Here is a 17,649-nt window from a genome sequence, read left to right as displayed (position 1 = left end):
GGGCGCCACCGCAGAGAAAGCCCTCCTCCGAGTACTTACTCTCCTAATTTTTTTCATGGAGGGTTCCCAGAGAAGGGACTCTCCCGCAGATCTCAAAGGGCGGTCCGGCATATACGGACGTAAGCGCTTGTTCAGAGAAACAAAGAGACTCTGAAGAGGCCTCCTAAGCTATCTAGTCTGACCCCTGGCTCTAGACAGCTCCGCTCATGACATGCCTACAATGTGCATGTCTAGCCTATCCTTGAACACCCTCATCTGGCTAACAAGATCCTTAAGAAGAGGGCAGCCACTTCTAAATTGAATCTAATTCAGAGTGCATGAAATTGCAGGCCTCAGAAATATCAGTGAAAACTGCCACCACTGTATTTCAAAAGTAATTGTTGATGAGATGGAAGCACCAATTCAGGATCGGTGGGTTAACCCTCCCAGAATGCCATATACCTATAACATGTTATACTTAAATTATAGCTATGCAGAATTGATGTTATCTGCTCAGCAAAGGGAACTGCAGAAGCAGGAGGAAGTCAGCTGATTCAGCTGAGGTGTCTTTATCTTTTTTTTCATCAGACTACTGCAGAAGTCTGATGAAAATATTCCCTTATCCCCAGTAATTAGGGCTAAGGAAAGGTTTGGAGGCTCTTTGCAATCTCCTCTCCTCTCTGTCTTCCAGTATCTCTTTGATTTCCCATCAAGGTCACATTTCACAAGATGAGACCTGAATCAAGTGCCTCCTTGCTCAATGCTGCAATAATCATTCACACCAACCCACCACAACCCAAAAATTCATTTTGATTTGAATACCAAGAACACAAATGCTATACCATGTGGGAATCAATTGTGGGCATTTTACTTGGAATGACATAAATTATTGCCCTTCAAGGCAATTAATTTGGTTTCAGTTTAGCTTGACTTCCTATTCTCTTTGTTTGTCACTGCTACTTAACCAAGGAAGGGTTGGTTAAGTAGGCAAACTCTCTAGGCAAAAACCATGATTGTGGTCCTGGCATTTATGGCAACCAGACCTGGATCCAGAATTAGGAAATGGGTGGGGAAAAGAATAGCAATTGCTCTTGTTTTCTCTGGCTCTTCAGTACAGGCTGTCATTTGCATACTTTGGCTAAGTACGTCTCCTCCATTCCCAGATATGAATCAGCACTCAGCAAAGGACAAAATCATCCTAGAATGCAATGAGGGCTCAGGTGTGATGTTTTACTGTGTCTTGGGCTACATGGGCTTGCTGGCCATTGCCAGCTTTACTTTGGCTTTCCTAGCCAGGAACTTTCCAGACACATTCAATGAAGCAAATTTAATCACGCTCAGCATGGTGAACTTCTGCAGTGTGTGGTTCTCCTTTGTCCCAACCTACCTGAGCACCAAAGGAAAATTCCTGGTGGCAGTGGAGAACTTCTCCATCTTAACCTCCAGTGCTGGCCTGTTGCTTTCCATTCCCCCCCCCCCCAAATGCTACATCATTTTAATGAGGCCTGAGCTAAATGACAAGGGACATCTGAGAAGAATGGAAACACCTGGGATGATACCCTAATCTATTCTAATGAAGATTTCATTGGGCATCTCAGCTGAGTGCCAACGCTAAGAATAATGCTGAAAATCTCTAAGTGCTGAGGTTCTTGTAGTGAAGCTAGAACAATAAAAATGACTTAGAAAATGTGTCCTTCTGTCATTTACACTGTCTTTTATGGAACAGAATTTTTAAACATTTGGTCTGTGAAATGCAACATTCCCACCTCAATATGGCTCTATGTTTTAGTATTGCAAGTGTGAGAAAGTCTCTCTAACCCTGATGCATCGCCATACATAGGTGACTGGGTTTTTCTACATGTGCATTCCACGAACCTTTTCAGGATAACAGAAATTCATTCAATTCTGGGTTCTACATTGTGCATTGTTTGGACTGTTTGATAGGAAGTTGCTCACCTAGTTTATCAGATGTGGTAAAAGAGGCACTAAAGCAGGGCTATATCCCTGTTTACTACTAAGTGGTATTCAAATACAGAAGTGGTGGTGTTGCTGCCTCTCATAGACATTGACTGTCTGCATATATACTGAATACATTTGTCTGGGTATTTTTGTAGAAAAGTGAAGTCCTCTGAATAAGCTCTATCAAATGAAAGAAGTGAAAAGAGTCAGTGAGGGTTGTATTCTCTCTGAGAAGGCAGAACAGATGCCATTCTGTGAGAGCATTGGAGAGAGCATTGGTAGGAGGTTCTGTAGGAAAGTTCCTCCTTTATCAGAATTGGTTGCAAAGACTCCAACCCAAGTTCACTGAAAATGCAGGAGTAACTGGACGATCCCAGTGAATTGATGCACCTCACTGGGAACCATTCAGCTTGGTCCTCCCATCTTTCCCTGAAGTGATGAAGCAATAGGCAACCTAAATAAAAATACATTTTTTTCACAAGAACGTAAAAAAACCAATTCTCCCAACTCAGCTATAGATATCACCATGCCCAAACATGATTTTACTTGTGCTTCACTCCTTGGATCAGGAACGGTGTGCATAAAATCTGAATGTGCATCTGAACATCCACTCCATGGGGCTGTGAACATGATGCATTTTGAACATAAATTATGCACATGCACACCGTAGAAGTACTCATATAAAAACGGATGTTTTAGAGTGCCTTCTGATGGATCAGGTGTAATGACTAAAGGAATTTGACTTTGCTTTCCAGAATATTCATTCATATTTCCTACCTCAGATTAAGGTTCTTGATTGCTCCTAATTTCTGTGCGGAAATTGCGGCAGAAGTGGGAATCTCCTGCTTGCCCATCAGCCTGTTGACTCAGGCCACTGTACACCTCTCCTGACCTGGTTTTCCTTGAAAGGCTGAACATTTGTGCATGCAGCAAGTGACACCATTTTCAGATAAAGTGCTTCAGCCTGGCAACTCTCAGTTTTGCTTCAGGAGACATTATCTGATACAAAGTCTTAATTTAAGGGAACCTATGCATCTGATCTCATTGGAGACAATTATTCTTTAGTAACTTTTGTTTTGTTGAGAACAATCAACAGCAGGATGACTCAACCAGGCATTCTCCAAGTCAGTGGTTAAACACTAGTTATCTATTTAGGCCACTCAGGTGCTTGAGAAGCATCTTGGTCATTTCATTATGAGGCCAGCAGGATGTATTAAGAAACACACACAGGTTTTGAAGGTCTGCCTGTTGTCGTGCATTCTTGCAGGTAACAGACAATACCTGGCTGTTGTCTTGCATTCCATTTTATGGTTTTCATCTCTGTAAAGTTAGATAGAATCTGCTGCTGATGTGGCACTATTCCTTTTTAAAAGCAAGCAAGCAAATAAACCCCTGTTTAAGAACATATGTGACAGTACAATTCTGCACAGCTTTTCTTTGAAGTACATTCCATTCATTTAAAGGAGATTTTCAAGAAGCTATTCAAACTCATAAAAGATGATGCAGTAGAAGTGCTACACTCAATATGCCAGAAAATTTGGAAAACTCAACAGTGGCCACAGGATTGGAAAAGGTCCATTTCCATTCCAATCCCAAAGAAGAGCAATGCCAAAGAATGTTCAAACTACTGCACCATTGCACTCATTTCACATGCTAGCAAAGTTATGCTCAAAATCCTACAAGCTAGGTTCCAGCAGTATGTGGACTGAGTACAGGCAGGATTTCAAAGAGACAGAGAAACTAGAGATCCAATTTCCAAAATATGCTGGATCATGGAGAAAGTTAGGGGTTCCAGAAAAACATCTATTTCTGCTTCATTGACTATGCTAAAGCCTTTCATTGTGTAGATCACAACCAATTGTGGCAAGTTTTAAAGAGATGGGAGTGTCAGATCATCTTATTTGTCTCTTGAGAAACCTATATGCAGATCAAGAAGCAACAGTGAGAACTGGACACAGAACCACTAATTGGTTCAACATTGAGAAAGGAGTTCGGCAAGGCGGTATACTGTCGCCCTGTCTATTTAACTTAAATGCAGAGCACATCATGAGAAAGGCGGGGCTAGATGAATCACAAGCTGGAATTAAGATTGCCAGGAGAAATATCAACAACCTCAGATATGCAGATGATACCACTCTCATGGCAGCAAGTGAAGAGGAACTAAAGAGCCTCTTGATGTGGTAAAGAAGGAGAGTGCAAAAGTTGGCTTGAAACTCAACATTAAGAAAACTAAGATCATGGCATCCGGTCCTCTCACTTCCTGGCAAATAGATGGGGAAGAAATGTAGGTAGTAAAAGATTTTATTTTCCTGTTGAGAGCTCATCATTTCTGACTATGGAACCCAATCTTCTCTGTCTCCATCTCCGTCTTTGTCTTTGTCTTCACTTCCTCTTTTACTGCTTCAGGTGTCGAGGGAGATACAAAGTTCTGGCTCTTACACTTCTGGCAGCATCAAATAATAATTAATATTTATTTGTAAGCCGCCCTGAGGCTTCAGCGAATGGGGTGGCCTAGAAATTTTCTAAATAAATAAATAAAATAATAAAAACCCTTGTTATGTGATGCTGTTGTAGTGGTGTCTCTCCATCTTCCTCTGGGTCTGCCTCACACTCTTTGGCCTTCTCTTTTTGAGTATGTCTTGAATGGTATGGACTCACAAGGCATTCTTTCCAGGTGAGCAAACCCTTTATTTGCAGTCTTTGTATATAGTTAAGGATGGGATGTATTCCATCTCATTCTCTTATCATTTCATTCCTGGCTTTTCCCCTTATGGTTACTCTGGCCACTTTCTTCAAACATCTTATTTTTGTGGTGAATAACTTTCATTTATATTTTGCTGTAAGTCCAAATTTGCCACTTGTAGCACAGGGTGGGGATGAATATGCTTTGCCGGAGGTTCTTCTTTGTACTTCTTTGAGCCATGAAGATCTTCCTGGGTTCCCTGAAATGACCTGGCAAAAGGGGCTCTGGTGAAGTTGCAACAGGCCCAACAAGCCAGCAGTGGAGAGTATATTGCTCCAGAAATCCAAATGAGGTAGAACCCAATAATAGCAAGAACTGCTTATTCCCTTTGCCCACATGCATGGTGCTGGTGGACAGCTGTGTATGCAAACACGGAATGTTGGATTCAGATGCAGGATCACTTTTGTTGCACAGACTCCATGTGTCTTTGGCAGTGAAAAGACAAATGTGGGGCTGCTGCCGCCAGCAGCACTCTGGCTCCAGTGTACTGGGGAAACTGCCAGGAGCCCCAGCATAAGGTAACACCCTTTGACAGCTTCAAGGTCCCCACATTTTTGTGCATGAGCGAACATGGAAAGCCCTTCACCAAATATGTTAAACTGAAAGGCTACTTTGTCGTTCTTGTAGGGAAAAAAATGTACAGTGCAATTCATTTTGCTAGAACCCCCCCCAACCCCCCCCCCCCCCAAAAGACAATAACCATCCTAGTATAAAATTATTTATCAGGTGCACTGCAAGAGCAAATCCCAAGACACTGGGGGACATGATTCATCATCCTAATTACCAACTTGCTACCTTCCTGCTATTGAAAAACATGACATTTCCATAGGGGCACCCGCAAGAGCCACAACAATATGTCTGTGTTGTTACATAAATGTGCAGCAGAGAGTCTGGTCTGGTGATAGCAGTTCCCAGTGTTTCACGGGCAAGGATAGAGGCAGTAATCATTCAGAGAATTGTTTGGGGAAGTGCCTTGCATGTGCACGTAATCTGTATGGAACGCATGGCTCTCAGGCACTGGCAGAGAAGTTGTAACGAAGGGAGACTTGGTTAACTATGTGGTGGGGACACTGAAACTGAGCTGTGCTTATGGGGCAAGAGTTTCCTCATCTGCATCATAAGTTTTTCACGTAAGGATGACCAGAAACAGATGCCATTTCGATAAGATGTGTGAAGATCTGATTCCTGAGAGGAACTGTCAGCATCCAGTTGGTCAATGTTAAGATGGTGGGACTAGCTGTTCTGCTGCCAGTCTTGCAGTTTGCTATTGCATGCAAGGCCCATTCTACGGGCTGCATGATCCCTGGTGATCCACTTCCCATATCCCACCAACTGTATCAGCCTGGCAACTTCGTCATAGGCGCAATTGCCTCCCAGGTCTACTTCTTTCATGACAGCCCGTCCTTCGTAGAGGAACCCACACAGATGCTCATTGACGAACCTGTGTAAGGATGCTTGTTTCCTTTTTCCAGCATGTCAATGACATAGGAATTGGGGAAAAGGAATTATTCAGGAGATGCTCATGTAATGAGACTTACTTTCCAGAGCAAGAAAAGTAGGATTGTAGAAGAGATCAGAGGTTGTTCTTTACTCTGTTTGCCTTGCCTTTGAATGTTGAAAATTGAATCAAGGACATAAGATAGCTACTGAACAGGTATAAGGTGGAATGTGCTCATGCTTTGTTTTCAACATTTAATTTATTTTCACCCATTTCTCATCTTTGCTTAAGGATGGGAGAGAATTAATCATCTCAGCATTTTAAGTGAACCAACCAAATATTGATTACTTGGAGAAATATGGAGAAATAAAAGGATCAGGATGCCATTATACTTTGGATTGCATACTTCTTTGAATGCTCTGCTATACTTGCTCAACATGCATTAGGAGGATATATCTATTTTAAGGAATGTGCAGAAAAATGAATATTTTATGGGGAAGATGTGAATGATCATAGATCAAAAAGCTCAGATGGAAAAGATTGATGGTTTAAGAGAAGATTCAGATTAATGATTTCCGACTAACGCCATTGACATGGTCTGATCCTTCCCTCCATTCCTTTATCATCTATTCACACACATCCATCATGATGTATGCTCTCTATATGATTCTCATTTATCCTTTCTCAGCCTTGTTATTGCTATGTGCCATCAAGTCACCTCTGACTGATAATGACTCCATGAATGAAAGCCCTTCAAAGTTTCCCATCCATGACAGGTCTGCTCAGCTTTTCTAAATTCAAGGTTGTTGTTTCCCTTATGGAGTCAATCCATCTCATAGTTGCTCTCCTTTTCTTCCTCTACTGTCAATGTTGCCTAGCATGATTATCTTTTCCAGGAAGTTTTGGCTTCTCATGATGTGACCAAAGTATGATTGCTTCAGTTTTATATTCCCCCCCTCCTCCTGAGGAAAGCTCTGGCTTGATTTGATTTAGGACCTACTTGCATGTTTTTCGGTCAGTGCAGAATATTCACGAAGTTCTCCTCTGGCACCAAGAAATGCATTGGCTTTCTTCCTGGACGCTTTCCTCACTGTCCAGCTTTCACATGCATACATGGTGATTGGGCATACAATCATGTGAATGATCTGGACCTTGGCACAAATATGGGTTTGTCTTGAATGTAGACTTGAATAGGGCACTCTGAGATTCTGATCCCTTTATGTCCTGTGGTTTCTATACGTAAATGTAAATATATTGTGTCTCTTCTTCATGTTTTTACTCTTGATTGTACACATATAAATAATGTTTGAAATGAGACACAATTTCTATGTGTATTATCCCTGCTTTTTGATTTGAGATCTGGTAGGGGATTATAAAGGGCTTTATATAGAATTGCATGCAGTAGACAGAGCCAGAGCATACTTTCTTGCTTCATCTTATGGAAGATAGATTGCTTGACTTAAGTTCTTCATAGGAAGATTTTGAGTGGAAATGAGTAAGTGTATTCAGTGATTTCAAAGACGGTATGGGGAAAGAGTTTAATGGTAAATTTCTTCTCTCCCTTAAGTTAACCTTAAAGGGAGTTAAATCACATAAGTAAAGCACTTCATGTAAATAATTATGCTTGGCTGTTCAGCTATGGGATAGGAAGTTATTTATTGAAGTGGGTAAAAGAAGCAGTTTCTTCTTCTAAGCACAAATAAATAACATTTCATGTGGGCTGGTTAAAGCTATGAAAAAAGCTGGAAAATGGAATTTACATCTCTTGCAGCTGATTCACTCAAAGCTTTTCTGTAATTTGGAGCTACACCTCACCTAAAAAGGATGTTGAAGTAGAATGACAAAATGGTGAAATAAATGGTTTCTTATTGTATTATGCTGTCAACTCTTATTGCAGTTCCATGCCAAAGATGTACCAGCACATCCTGGCCTTGTCCTTTGCTGTAGAGGAGATCAACAAGAATCCCAAAATCTTGCCAAACCTCACTCTGGGCTTCCACATTCTCAATGGCTATTACAGTGCGAGGATGACATACAAGGCCTCCATAGGCCTCCTTTGCACATACCACAGATTTGTCCCCAGTTTCCAGTGTGGTGCTCAGAAAAAAATAGCTGCTGTCATTGGAGGACTTGTGACTGAAGCCTCTGAAATTTTGGCCATCATCACTGCCATGTCCAGGATCCCACAGGTAGGCTCTTTCCAAATTTCCAAAATTCCATGGAACAGAAGTTGACATTATCTCCTAATCCATCTCTATATTTTGATGCTTTGGATTTTAGCTCACATATGGGTCCTTTTCCCCAGCACATGGTGAGAAAACACAATTCCCCTTTTTGTACCAGATGGTGCCCAGGGAATCCCATCAGTATCTGGGGGCTGTGCGCTTACTTCAGCATTTTGGATGGACATGGATTGGGCTGCTGGCTGTGGATGATGACTATGGGGACAGGTTCTTGCAGACCGTGGTCCCACTGCTTTCCCAAAATGATATCTGCCATGCCTTCATATTTCGATTACCAGAGCGAACTTATTTGGATAAGTATACAGACCTGCTTTTAGAAGCACTAGGAAATTATCCCATTCTCATTGAAAGAAAAGTAAGTGCCTGCTTTGTACAAGGAGAGCCCCCATCCTGGCAGAATCTGAGAATGCTGTTTTTGACAGCCCCAATTTTGCCACTGCCACCCTTGGAGAAAGTGTGGATTGCAACGTCTCAATGGGATTTTGAATCGCTCTCTATTCAAAGGATGTGGGATATCCAGCATTTCCATGGTGCCATAACCTTTGCTGTTCACTCCAAGCAGCCACCTGGATTCCACACACTTGTTCACACCATGAAGCCTCACTGGAATAAAGGAGACATATTTTTTCAGAATTTCTGGGAGCAGGCATTTCACTGTCAATTCAACACTTCCCAGATATATGTGGAAAGCAGGAAGTTGTGTACTGGGGAGGAAAGGTTGGAGACCCTTCCAAGTACATTATTTGAGGGGAAGATGACTGGCCACAGTTACAATGTCTACAATGCTGTCTACGCAGTAGCACATGCAATGCATGCTACATTCAAATGCAATTCGAAATGTAAAAGATTCAGAGGCATAGGGGTCCTAGCAAGTCATGATGCAGAGCCCTGGCAGGTGAGGATGGTGCAATGACAGGAAACTGTTTTTGCATGATGGAGTCATCCCTTTCACACACACATACAAATGTCCATGCAGCTCAATGTGCTGCACCACATTGAAATGTAACTTGCATGTAGCATCCTGATGCCCTGGAATGTTGCTACACCAAAGACAATCATCTACCTTTCTTGTGCTGCAGTGGTGAATCTTCTTTTGCTTTTTATTTCATGTAAGGTGAGAACATGGGTGAATGTAGCAGAGATTTCGGTGGTTGCATTAATAATAACATCCCATGCACACTTCAATGATTTGAGCTTTTGCCACCCAGGAAAATCAATCCAGTTCGGAGGGCTTTTATTTCTCATTAACCCCAAAATCCCTTGCTGATCTTCCTAGCCCAACCCTATTATTCTGACATCAAATGTATAACTGGCCTTTCTTCCTCTTTCAGAGAACCCAAGTTGGCTTACACAATTCCCCTCCTCTCCATTTCATGCTTCCTAAAGCAACTGTGTGAGATATGTCAGGTGGACAGACCGTGTCTGACAAAATTCACCAGTCCAGGTTCATTAGAACCCAGCCCCCCCACCCCAACTTAACTACCATTCCACATTGGTTCTATAAGACTTATGTTGTGACACATGGTTTGCATGTTTTTGCATATCCAGACTGGAACATAGAAGGTTGTTACAAGTAGAAAAACAGGCATCTCCAAGCAAGTTGTGATAATCAGTAATTATTCCAAAGTGATTTCTAAAAAGCAGGCCAGCTTTATGAATCAGAGATGGACATAGCTATGTCCAGTATACTTTTGTGGTTATGCTGAATTCCTTGAAAACCACATTGGAGAAAAATTAGTTGTAAGAAGGGGAGAGGTTTTCAGACTCGTGGCCATGTCAGAAGATTACTTCTCAGAGCAGGATAGCATCACATCCAGAGCTGGCTGGCTGGCTGGCTGGCTGGCTGACTGGGGAACAGTGGTAGCAACATTCACCACCTCTCTAGATGTACCACCTGAGACTCATAGTTTAGTTAATCTTAGGAAATGGCTGTTGTATGCCTCATCTGCTTTTAGAGGAAAAGGTGCTTTGATAAGCTCTTTCTGGGTATAGTAATATCTTGTTCTATATTTGCATAATTTTCTTTTTCAACATAGCTCCATCGTTTTCTACGGGGATTCTTGTTCAACAACAGTGCTGGAGATACTGTGAGTTTTGATGAAAGTGGAGAATCAGTGGCAGGTTTTGATGTTATCAACTTGGTAACCTTTCCAAATAACTCTTTTGTTAGAGTGAAAGTTGGAAGACTGGAGCCGCAGGCTTATCCAGGGAAGGAACTGACACTTGATGCTGAACTAATTGTGTGGCACAGGAGTTTTAACCAGGTCAGATCAAGTTACAGGTACTGAAATGTAAGGAAAAATTAAAAAAATGTTCCATTTTGTCCAGATGTAGGTTTTTAGCACTTCAGGATTATTGTTGTCCTGGGTCTCATTCTGCATTTTCAAAGAAGCAGAACAGAACAAATCCTCTCTGCTCCTTTCCAAAACAAAATTTTGAGCTGTACCTAAGCCTCACTGGTTCTCTAGGAAAAAAATCTCTGGTGAATTGATACCAAATGTATGAAGTGGTAAATCACTCCCCTCCAGTCCCACATCAACTGGGCTCTTGTATTTTTCTTTTTCTTTTTTCAAGCAGCTGAGGCTTCCAAATGCAGAGGCAGCCATACCCCATAGTATACAGAAACCAAACTAAGCACAAACATCAAAGACAGACCTGTTCCTTTATATCCACCTAGAATATTTTCATTTCCATGCTGAAGTGAGATGGAACAAAGTCCAGTATTACAGTCCAATTTCTCTGTGACTGTGTGAGCCATACCTACTTCTCTGAAGGCCTCTGAGTGGATTCCTGCTGCAACTCTTCTAAAACCTCATCTCACTTCTACAATAGACATTTCTCTGATTTCCTGGCAGATTCAATTTGCTATACAAATGTTGGGTGAGCTGTTTGGGGAGCCACTGGTTCTGTTCCAAAAACAGTATGCAACCTGGGCACTGTCTCTACAGTTTCCACAAAGATCTAATCCTTCCTGTCAAACTGGACATTATGCTGTTTGTTGGGCCAGTGGAGAATGGGGACTGTAGAATGAGAGTCATTGCACAGTTCTATATATGTCTACTCATATACAAGCCCTTCCTAAGGCAAAAAAGAAGTTAGCAATTTTGTCATACTGGAAACTCAAGTGCAAAGCATTCCTTCTTGGATATAGAATGGATAGATAAATCAGAAAGCAAACTTTTTAAGCATTTTACAAGATTAAAAGTAATATTTTGTTGATTCTTGTATATCCATACTAAATGCATTTTAAGAGCCGTTGATTACATTGGATTTCCTGTCAATTAGCACTAGAGTTATGTAGTTGTCTACTCAAAACTATGACCCCCCTGAGTCATATATGTTATTCTCTACACTTATCAGATAGTAGATTTCAGTCTTGGTATATTACTTGCAGACAGAGCAAACTTTGTGAGTGCATATCTTACTGGCATTAATTTTAGAGGTGGATTTGCATGTGTATGGTTCAGGTTGTGTGGGACTTTATGGTCAACTGAATGCTACCAGTAATTCAATTCCTTCATTATATAGTCCATGACATTCAATAAATGACTATACACATCATGACGCCAGCTTTCAATCAAGCATCACAAAGCAAGCAAAGTCTGAGCTAGATATTAATACCAGACTGTTCCTTAGGATGTGAAAGGGAAATTCTTATTCCACGAAAGCAGATAAAATATGTGAAGTAGATGCAAATAATAATATGCAGATGAGATTCTGAGTTGTGGAGAACGTACACACATCTATTTTTTAAAAAAAATATTTTAAGCAATATATTGCTTATATTTTAAGCAAACAAACAGAAAAAAGAACCATCATATCAATTAGTCAAGCTTGGGATTCTTCTATATTCTTTGCTGTGTCTAAGGATGTCTGGCTTGAGGTCAGTGACCCCACCATTGTGGTTATCAAGGGCATTAAGATCTTTCCTGTATAGTTCTTCTGTGTAATCCTGCCACTTCTTAATCTTTTCTGCCTCCGATAGATCCCTGCCATTTCGTCCTTTATCATGCCTATCTTTGCATGAAACATTCCCTTCTTATCTCCAACTTTCTTGAAGAGATCTCTGGTCTTCCCTATTCTATCGTTTTCTTCTATTTCTTTGCACTGTTCATTTAAGAAAGCATTCTTTTCTAGCTATTCTCTGGAACTCTGCATTCAACTGGGTGTATCTTTTTCTCCCTTGCCTTACCCTTCCCTTCTTTCCTCAGTTATTTGGAAAGCTTCCTCAGATAGCCATTTTGCTTTCTTGCATTTCTTTTTCTTTGGGATGGTTTTAGTTGCTACCTCTTGTACAATTTTGCAAACCTCCATCCATAGTTCTTCAGGCACTCTGTCTATCCTTAAATCTATTCATCACCTCCATGAGATATTCATAAGGAATATAATTTAGGTCATACCTGAGTGGTTCTCCCTACTTTCTTCAATTTAAGTCTGAATTTTGCACCAAGAAGCTCATGATTTGAGCCATAGTGAGCTGCTGGTCGTGTTTCTACTGACTGTACAGAGCTTCTTCATCTTTGGCTGCAGAGCACATAATCAATTTAAATTTGATGTTGACTATCTGGTGATGCCCATATGTAGAGTCACCTCTTGGGTTGTTGAAAAACAGTGTTTGCTATAACCACTGTATTCTCTTGACAAAATTCTGCTAGCCTTTGCCTTGCTTCAGTTTGTACTCCAAGGCCAAACTTGCCTCTTATTCTGGTTATCTTTTGACTTCCCACTTTAGCTTTCCAATCCCCATGATGATAATGACATCATTTTTTGGTGTGCATTCAGGCAGTTGTTGTAAGTCTTCATAGAACCAGTAAACCTCAACCCCTTCAGCATATGTGGTTTGGGCATAGACTTTGACTACTGTGGTGTTGAACAGGTTGCCTTGGATTTGAACTAAAATCATTCTGTCATTTTGGAGATTGTACTCCAAAACTGTTTTTCCTACTATTTTATTGTTTATGGCTACTCCATTTCTTATGAGGGGTTCTTGACCTCAGTAGTATGCATGATGGTCATCTGAATTATTTCACCGATTCCTGTCTATTTTAGTTCACTGATTCCCAAGATGTCCATGTTCAGTCTTGTCATCTCATGTATGACCAAGTCTAGCTTACCTTGACTGATAGATCTTACATTGATAGTGTCCTTTCGGCTTTGACCCAGTTGATTCACTGTTTCTGGCACTACTTGTACGAGCCCTTTGCTTTTCCCCAGTAGCACACAGGACACCTTCCAACCTGAGGGGCTCCTCTTCTGGCATCATAACTTTTAGCTTTTATGCCCCAATGTAAAGGCTGGCTTTCCATGTCAAGGATTTCCATGTCAAGGATACTGGCGTGGGTTGCGAGTTCCTTCTCCAGTGGATCACCTTTTGTCAGAGCTCTCTGCTGTGACCTTTCCATCTTGGGTGCCCCCACATGGCATAGCTCATAGCTTAATGACTCCAAGCAAGCCCCTTTGCCATGACAAAGCAGTGATCCATGAAGGGGTATTGTCAAGTAATGAATCACTCATTCATCATACATAGAATGCCTGCCCTCTACCACCAAGGCTCATTTCAAGATATCAGGTTGCTTTCTGAACCTAAGCAGCCAAGAGTAAACTCAATAATGTAATCCTTCCATGTCAAGAACCATGCTGCAAAGATGAGATATTCTTGGCTCACAATTTCTCAATGGCTGTCTGCATCTTGTATTTGTGTGCAGGTGCTGCCCCTTTCTGTGTGCAATGACAACTGCTATCCTGGCTACAGCAGGAAAAAGAGGGAAGGAGAGAAATTTTGCTGCTATGACTGTGCTCCGTGCCCAGAAGGGATGATGTCCGACAGGAAAGGTAGGAGGCATCACGTACAGTAGATTTGCTGAGAGGACTTAGGAACTGATACATAGTTGAGAGAGAGAGAGAGAGAGAGAGAGAGAGAGAGAGAGAGAGAGAGAGAATCCAGCTTGGCCTGAATTCTATTTCTCTTTCTGTCCATTCTACTGCAAGCAAAACATTTAATGGCATGCAGAGAAAAAAAATCAGTTCAAGACTGCTGCACTTCAAAATGGTTGTAAAGCCAAAAGAATGTACATTGCCAAGTGTAAGGACAATGAAGTGCAACAAGAGCAAAAAATACATCCATGCCTATAGTGCATATGCTGAAAAGCGCACATAGATCTTGTTTCTGGAATCTCTGAGCTTGCTGTAGGTGCATGGAAGGGAGCATTGTGAACCCCCACATTTACTTCCCCCTGCACCTTTGTTAATGGGATTCTCAAGCACAGCACACCCCCTTCTAAATTGAATCTAATTTGGAGTACAAGAAATTGCAGGCCTCAGAAAGATCTGTGTAAATTGCCACCACTATATTTCAAAAGTATTTGTTGATGTGTTCGTAGCATTGATTGAGGATTGGTGGGTTAACTCTCCCAGAATGTCAGATGCATTAAAATATGCTATACTTTAATTTCAGCTATGCTGAAATGGGATTATGTGCTCAGCAAAGTGGACTGTAGAGGAAGGAGGAACTCAGACCATGACCCAGCTGACATGTATGGTTTCTGCTGCTTTACTCACTACTGCATAGACCTGATGCAAATATTCCCCACAAACCAGTAATCGGGACCAGGGACAGAGTTGGAGGCTCTTTGCAATCTCCTCTCCTATTTTTTCCAGTACCCCCCTTGGTCCCCCAATAGCCCTGAGAACTAATATTGAAGGTAGATAAGTATCCTTTTCCTATATGTCAAATGGAGGAGCCAGATAGACATAGAATGACACTCAAAGACTTTCCAAGGGAACATTTCACAAGATGAGATCTGAATCATGTGCTTCCTGGCCGACTGCTGCAATAATCTTTCCCACCAACCCATTACAATCAAAAATTCATTTTCATTTGTGTAGAAATATGGATATCCATTGTAGGCATTTCCATAAGAATGAAATGAATGATTGTTCTTCAAAGCAAGGAATCCTGTTTTAGTTTAGCTAGACTTCCAATTCTCTTTGTGAGTCACTGCTGCTTTATTAAGGAGGGAATGTGAGTACTTGAGATGATATTTGACTGGGTGATTCTTCAGTAATACAAGTTTCAGGCTGGATACCTTTCCCCAACTGGACGATTTTCCCTCTGCTGGACCTCTTGCAATCTTAGAACAACAACCATTCCTCCTCCTCCTCTTGCTCCATCCTCTCCTTTCAGATATGGATGCCTGCATGGAATGCCCAAAAGATCAACATCCCAACAAGAACCAAAATCAGTGCCTTCCCCGTACTCTGAGCTACTTCTCCTACAAAGAACCTTTAGGAATCACCTTTACTCTATTGGCTATTTCCTTTGCTTTGATTACAACTTCAGTCCTGGGGATATTTCTGAAGCACAAGGACACATCCATTGTCAAAGCCAACAACCGGAGCCTTACCTACATCCTCCTCATCTCCCTCCTGCTTTGCTTCCTCTCCTCCCTGCTTTTCATTGGAAAGCCTGAAAAGGTTGTCTGCCTCATCCGACAAACTGCCTTTGGCACCATCTTCTCGGTGGCCCTTTCCTCTCTCCTGGCAAAAACCATGATTGTGGTCCTGGCATTTATGGCAACCAGACCTGGATCCCGAATGAGGAAATGGGTGGGGAAAAGAATAGCAATTGCTCTTGTCCTCTCTGGCACTTCGGTACAGGTGGTCATTTGCATAATTTGGCTAACTACTTCTCCTCCATTCCCAGATATGAATCTGTACTCAGCAAAGGACCAAATCATCCTAGAATGCAATGAGGGCTCAGGTGTGATGTTTTACTGTGTCTTGGGCTGCATGGGCTTGCTGGCCATTGCCAGCTTTACTTTGGCTTTCCTAGCCAGGAAGTTGCCGGACACTTTCAATGAAACCAAATTCATCACGTTCAGCATGGTGATATTCTGCAGTGTGTGGTTCTCCTTTGTCCCAACCTACCTGAGCACCAAAGGAAAATTCCTGGTGGCCGTGGAGAACTTCTCCATCTTAACCTCCAGTGCTGGCCTATTGCTTTCCATTTTCCCCCCCAAATGCTACATCATTTTAATGAGACCTGCATTAAATGACAAGGGACTTCTGATAAGGATGGGAATGCAAAAACGTAGGCCTGGAACTCTATCCAAGTCTACTCTAATGCACATTTCATTGGGCATCCCATCTGAGTGCAGACGCTGATTATAACACTGAAAAACTAAGGTTCTAACTTAGGTTGCTGTAGTGCTGAAGTGAGGCTAAATTCGAACCTTTTTTTGGCAAAACTGAAATTGATGCATTTTTCTTTCCTACACTAAACTTTGGTTAAATTGTTTGATAGAAACATGCTGGCTAGTTTTTCAAAAGTGGTTTCTTAGAAGAAAATAGGGAATGAAACATGGCTATATAGCTCTCCACATATCATCCAGCTATCAATGTTCTTTCTCTCCTTTAATACTTAAGTGCTCTTAAAGTACAGAGGTGGTGCTACAGCTGCTTCTCATGGACATTGACAAAGGATGATCTGCAGCTCTGCTATCTCATAAAATAATGAATGTGTGGGAATGCTGCAATGCTATGAAGGCTTCCTACGAGAAACAACACTTTCTTCATAACACTCTTCTTAGGCTGGTAAATTGTACCATGGTGACACCTCTCACTGTGATTGATTTAGCTATAGAGGTATCATTTTCCTTTCTAGAGAAGACTTGGGGGGCTCACAACTTGAGTCAGTGCAAAGCCAAAGTCACTTTGGCTTTGCACTGACTCAAAAGTCTTGAATAAAGTTTCTCCTCCAAAGTGGAAGAGCAGCTCAACATTCTTGCCCAGCCTAGTGAGTGCTACTGACTGCAGCCTGCGCAGTTTGGAATATGGAATTTTCTTTCCATTTTGGGCTAACTCCCTGTGGGGTTATCACTCTACTCCTGTTGACATGAATTGTGATATAAACGGAATACAGCACTTGTCAGCATAGGAAATGGGTTGCTCTAGTCCAAACAGCATGCCTCCACAAGCATAGCTGTGGCCTTCCAGGAACAGAAGAGATTGTGACCTAAGTTCCAAGTGTTGTGAAATTACACTGATTTGTCCTTTCAACAGCTCATAGCTCTGGCAAGTGTGGAGAGGAATGAGGGTGGGGAGAGAATCCTCACAGCCCCCAACTCCAGGCGGCCATGCAGCTGCTTTTCCTCACATCTGCTCAAGAAGGATGGGAGATGGTCTGGTGAGTGAGGAGTGGCAGAGATGACATCTGTTACTGCATGCAAGCAGGTCCTGGGTGCCAATGCCTGGCTGATTCCCACTTCTTCTGCCTGCTGATCCTCCCC

General features: G+C 41.8%; 1 protein-coding gene across 1 annotated transcript in view; it reads left to right on the top strand.

Moving 5' to 3' along the window:
• The first annotated feature begins 5,977 nt into the window (after positions 1 to 5,977).
• The window catches only part of LOC123023295 (vomeronasal type-2 receptor 26-like), a 29,360-nt gene continuing 17,688 nt past the window's right edge, over positions 5,978 to 17,649 (top strand). Inside the window, exons 1-3 of the mRNA XM_044429789.1 lie at positions 5,978 to 6,126; positions 8,017 to 8,308; positions 10,399 to 10,643. Of these exons, the coding sequence (XP_044285724.1) occupies positions 5,978 to 6,126; positions 8,017 to 8,308; positions 10,399 to 10,643 (686 nt within the window). The remainder of the gene's footprint in view (positions 6,127 to 8,016; positions 8,309 to 10,398; positions 10,644 to 17,649) is intronic.

This window comes from Varanus komodoensis, unplaced genomic scaffold (assembly GCF_004798865.1).
Source record: "Varanus komodoensis strain SLA01 unplaced genomic scaffold, ASM479886v1 scaffold208, whole genome shotgun sequence".
Lineage (NCBI taxonomy): Eukaryota > Metazoa > Chordata > Lepidosauria > Squamata > Varanidae > Varanus > Varanus komodoensis.
The sequence above is the reverse complement of the archived record's forward strand: the minus strand, read 5'-3'. Positions and strand labels throughout refer to the sequence as shown.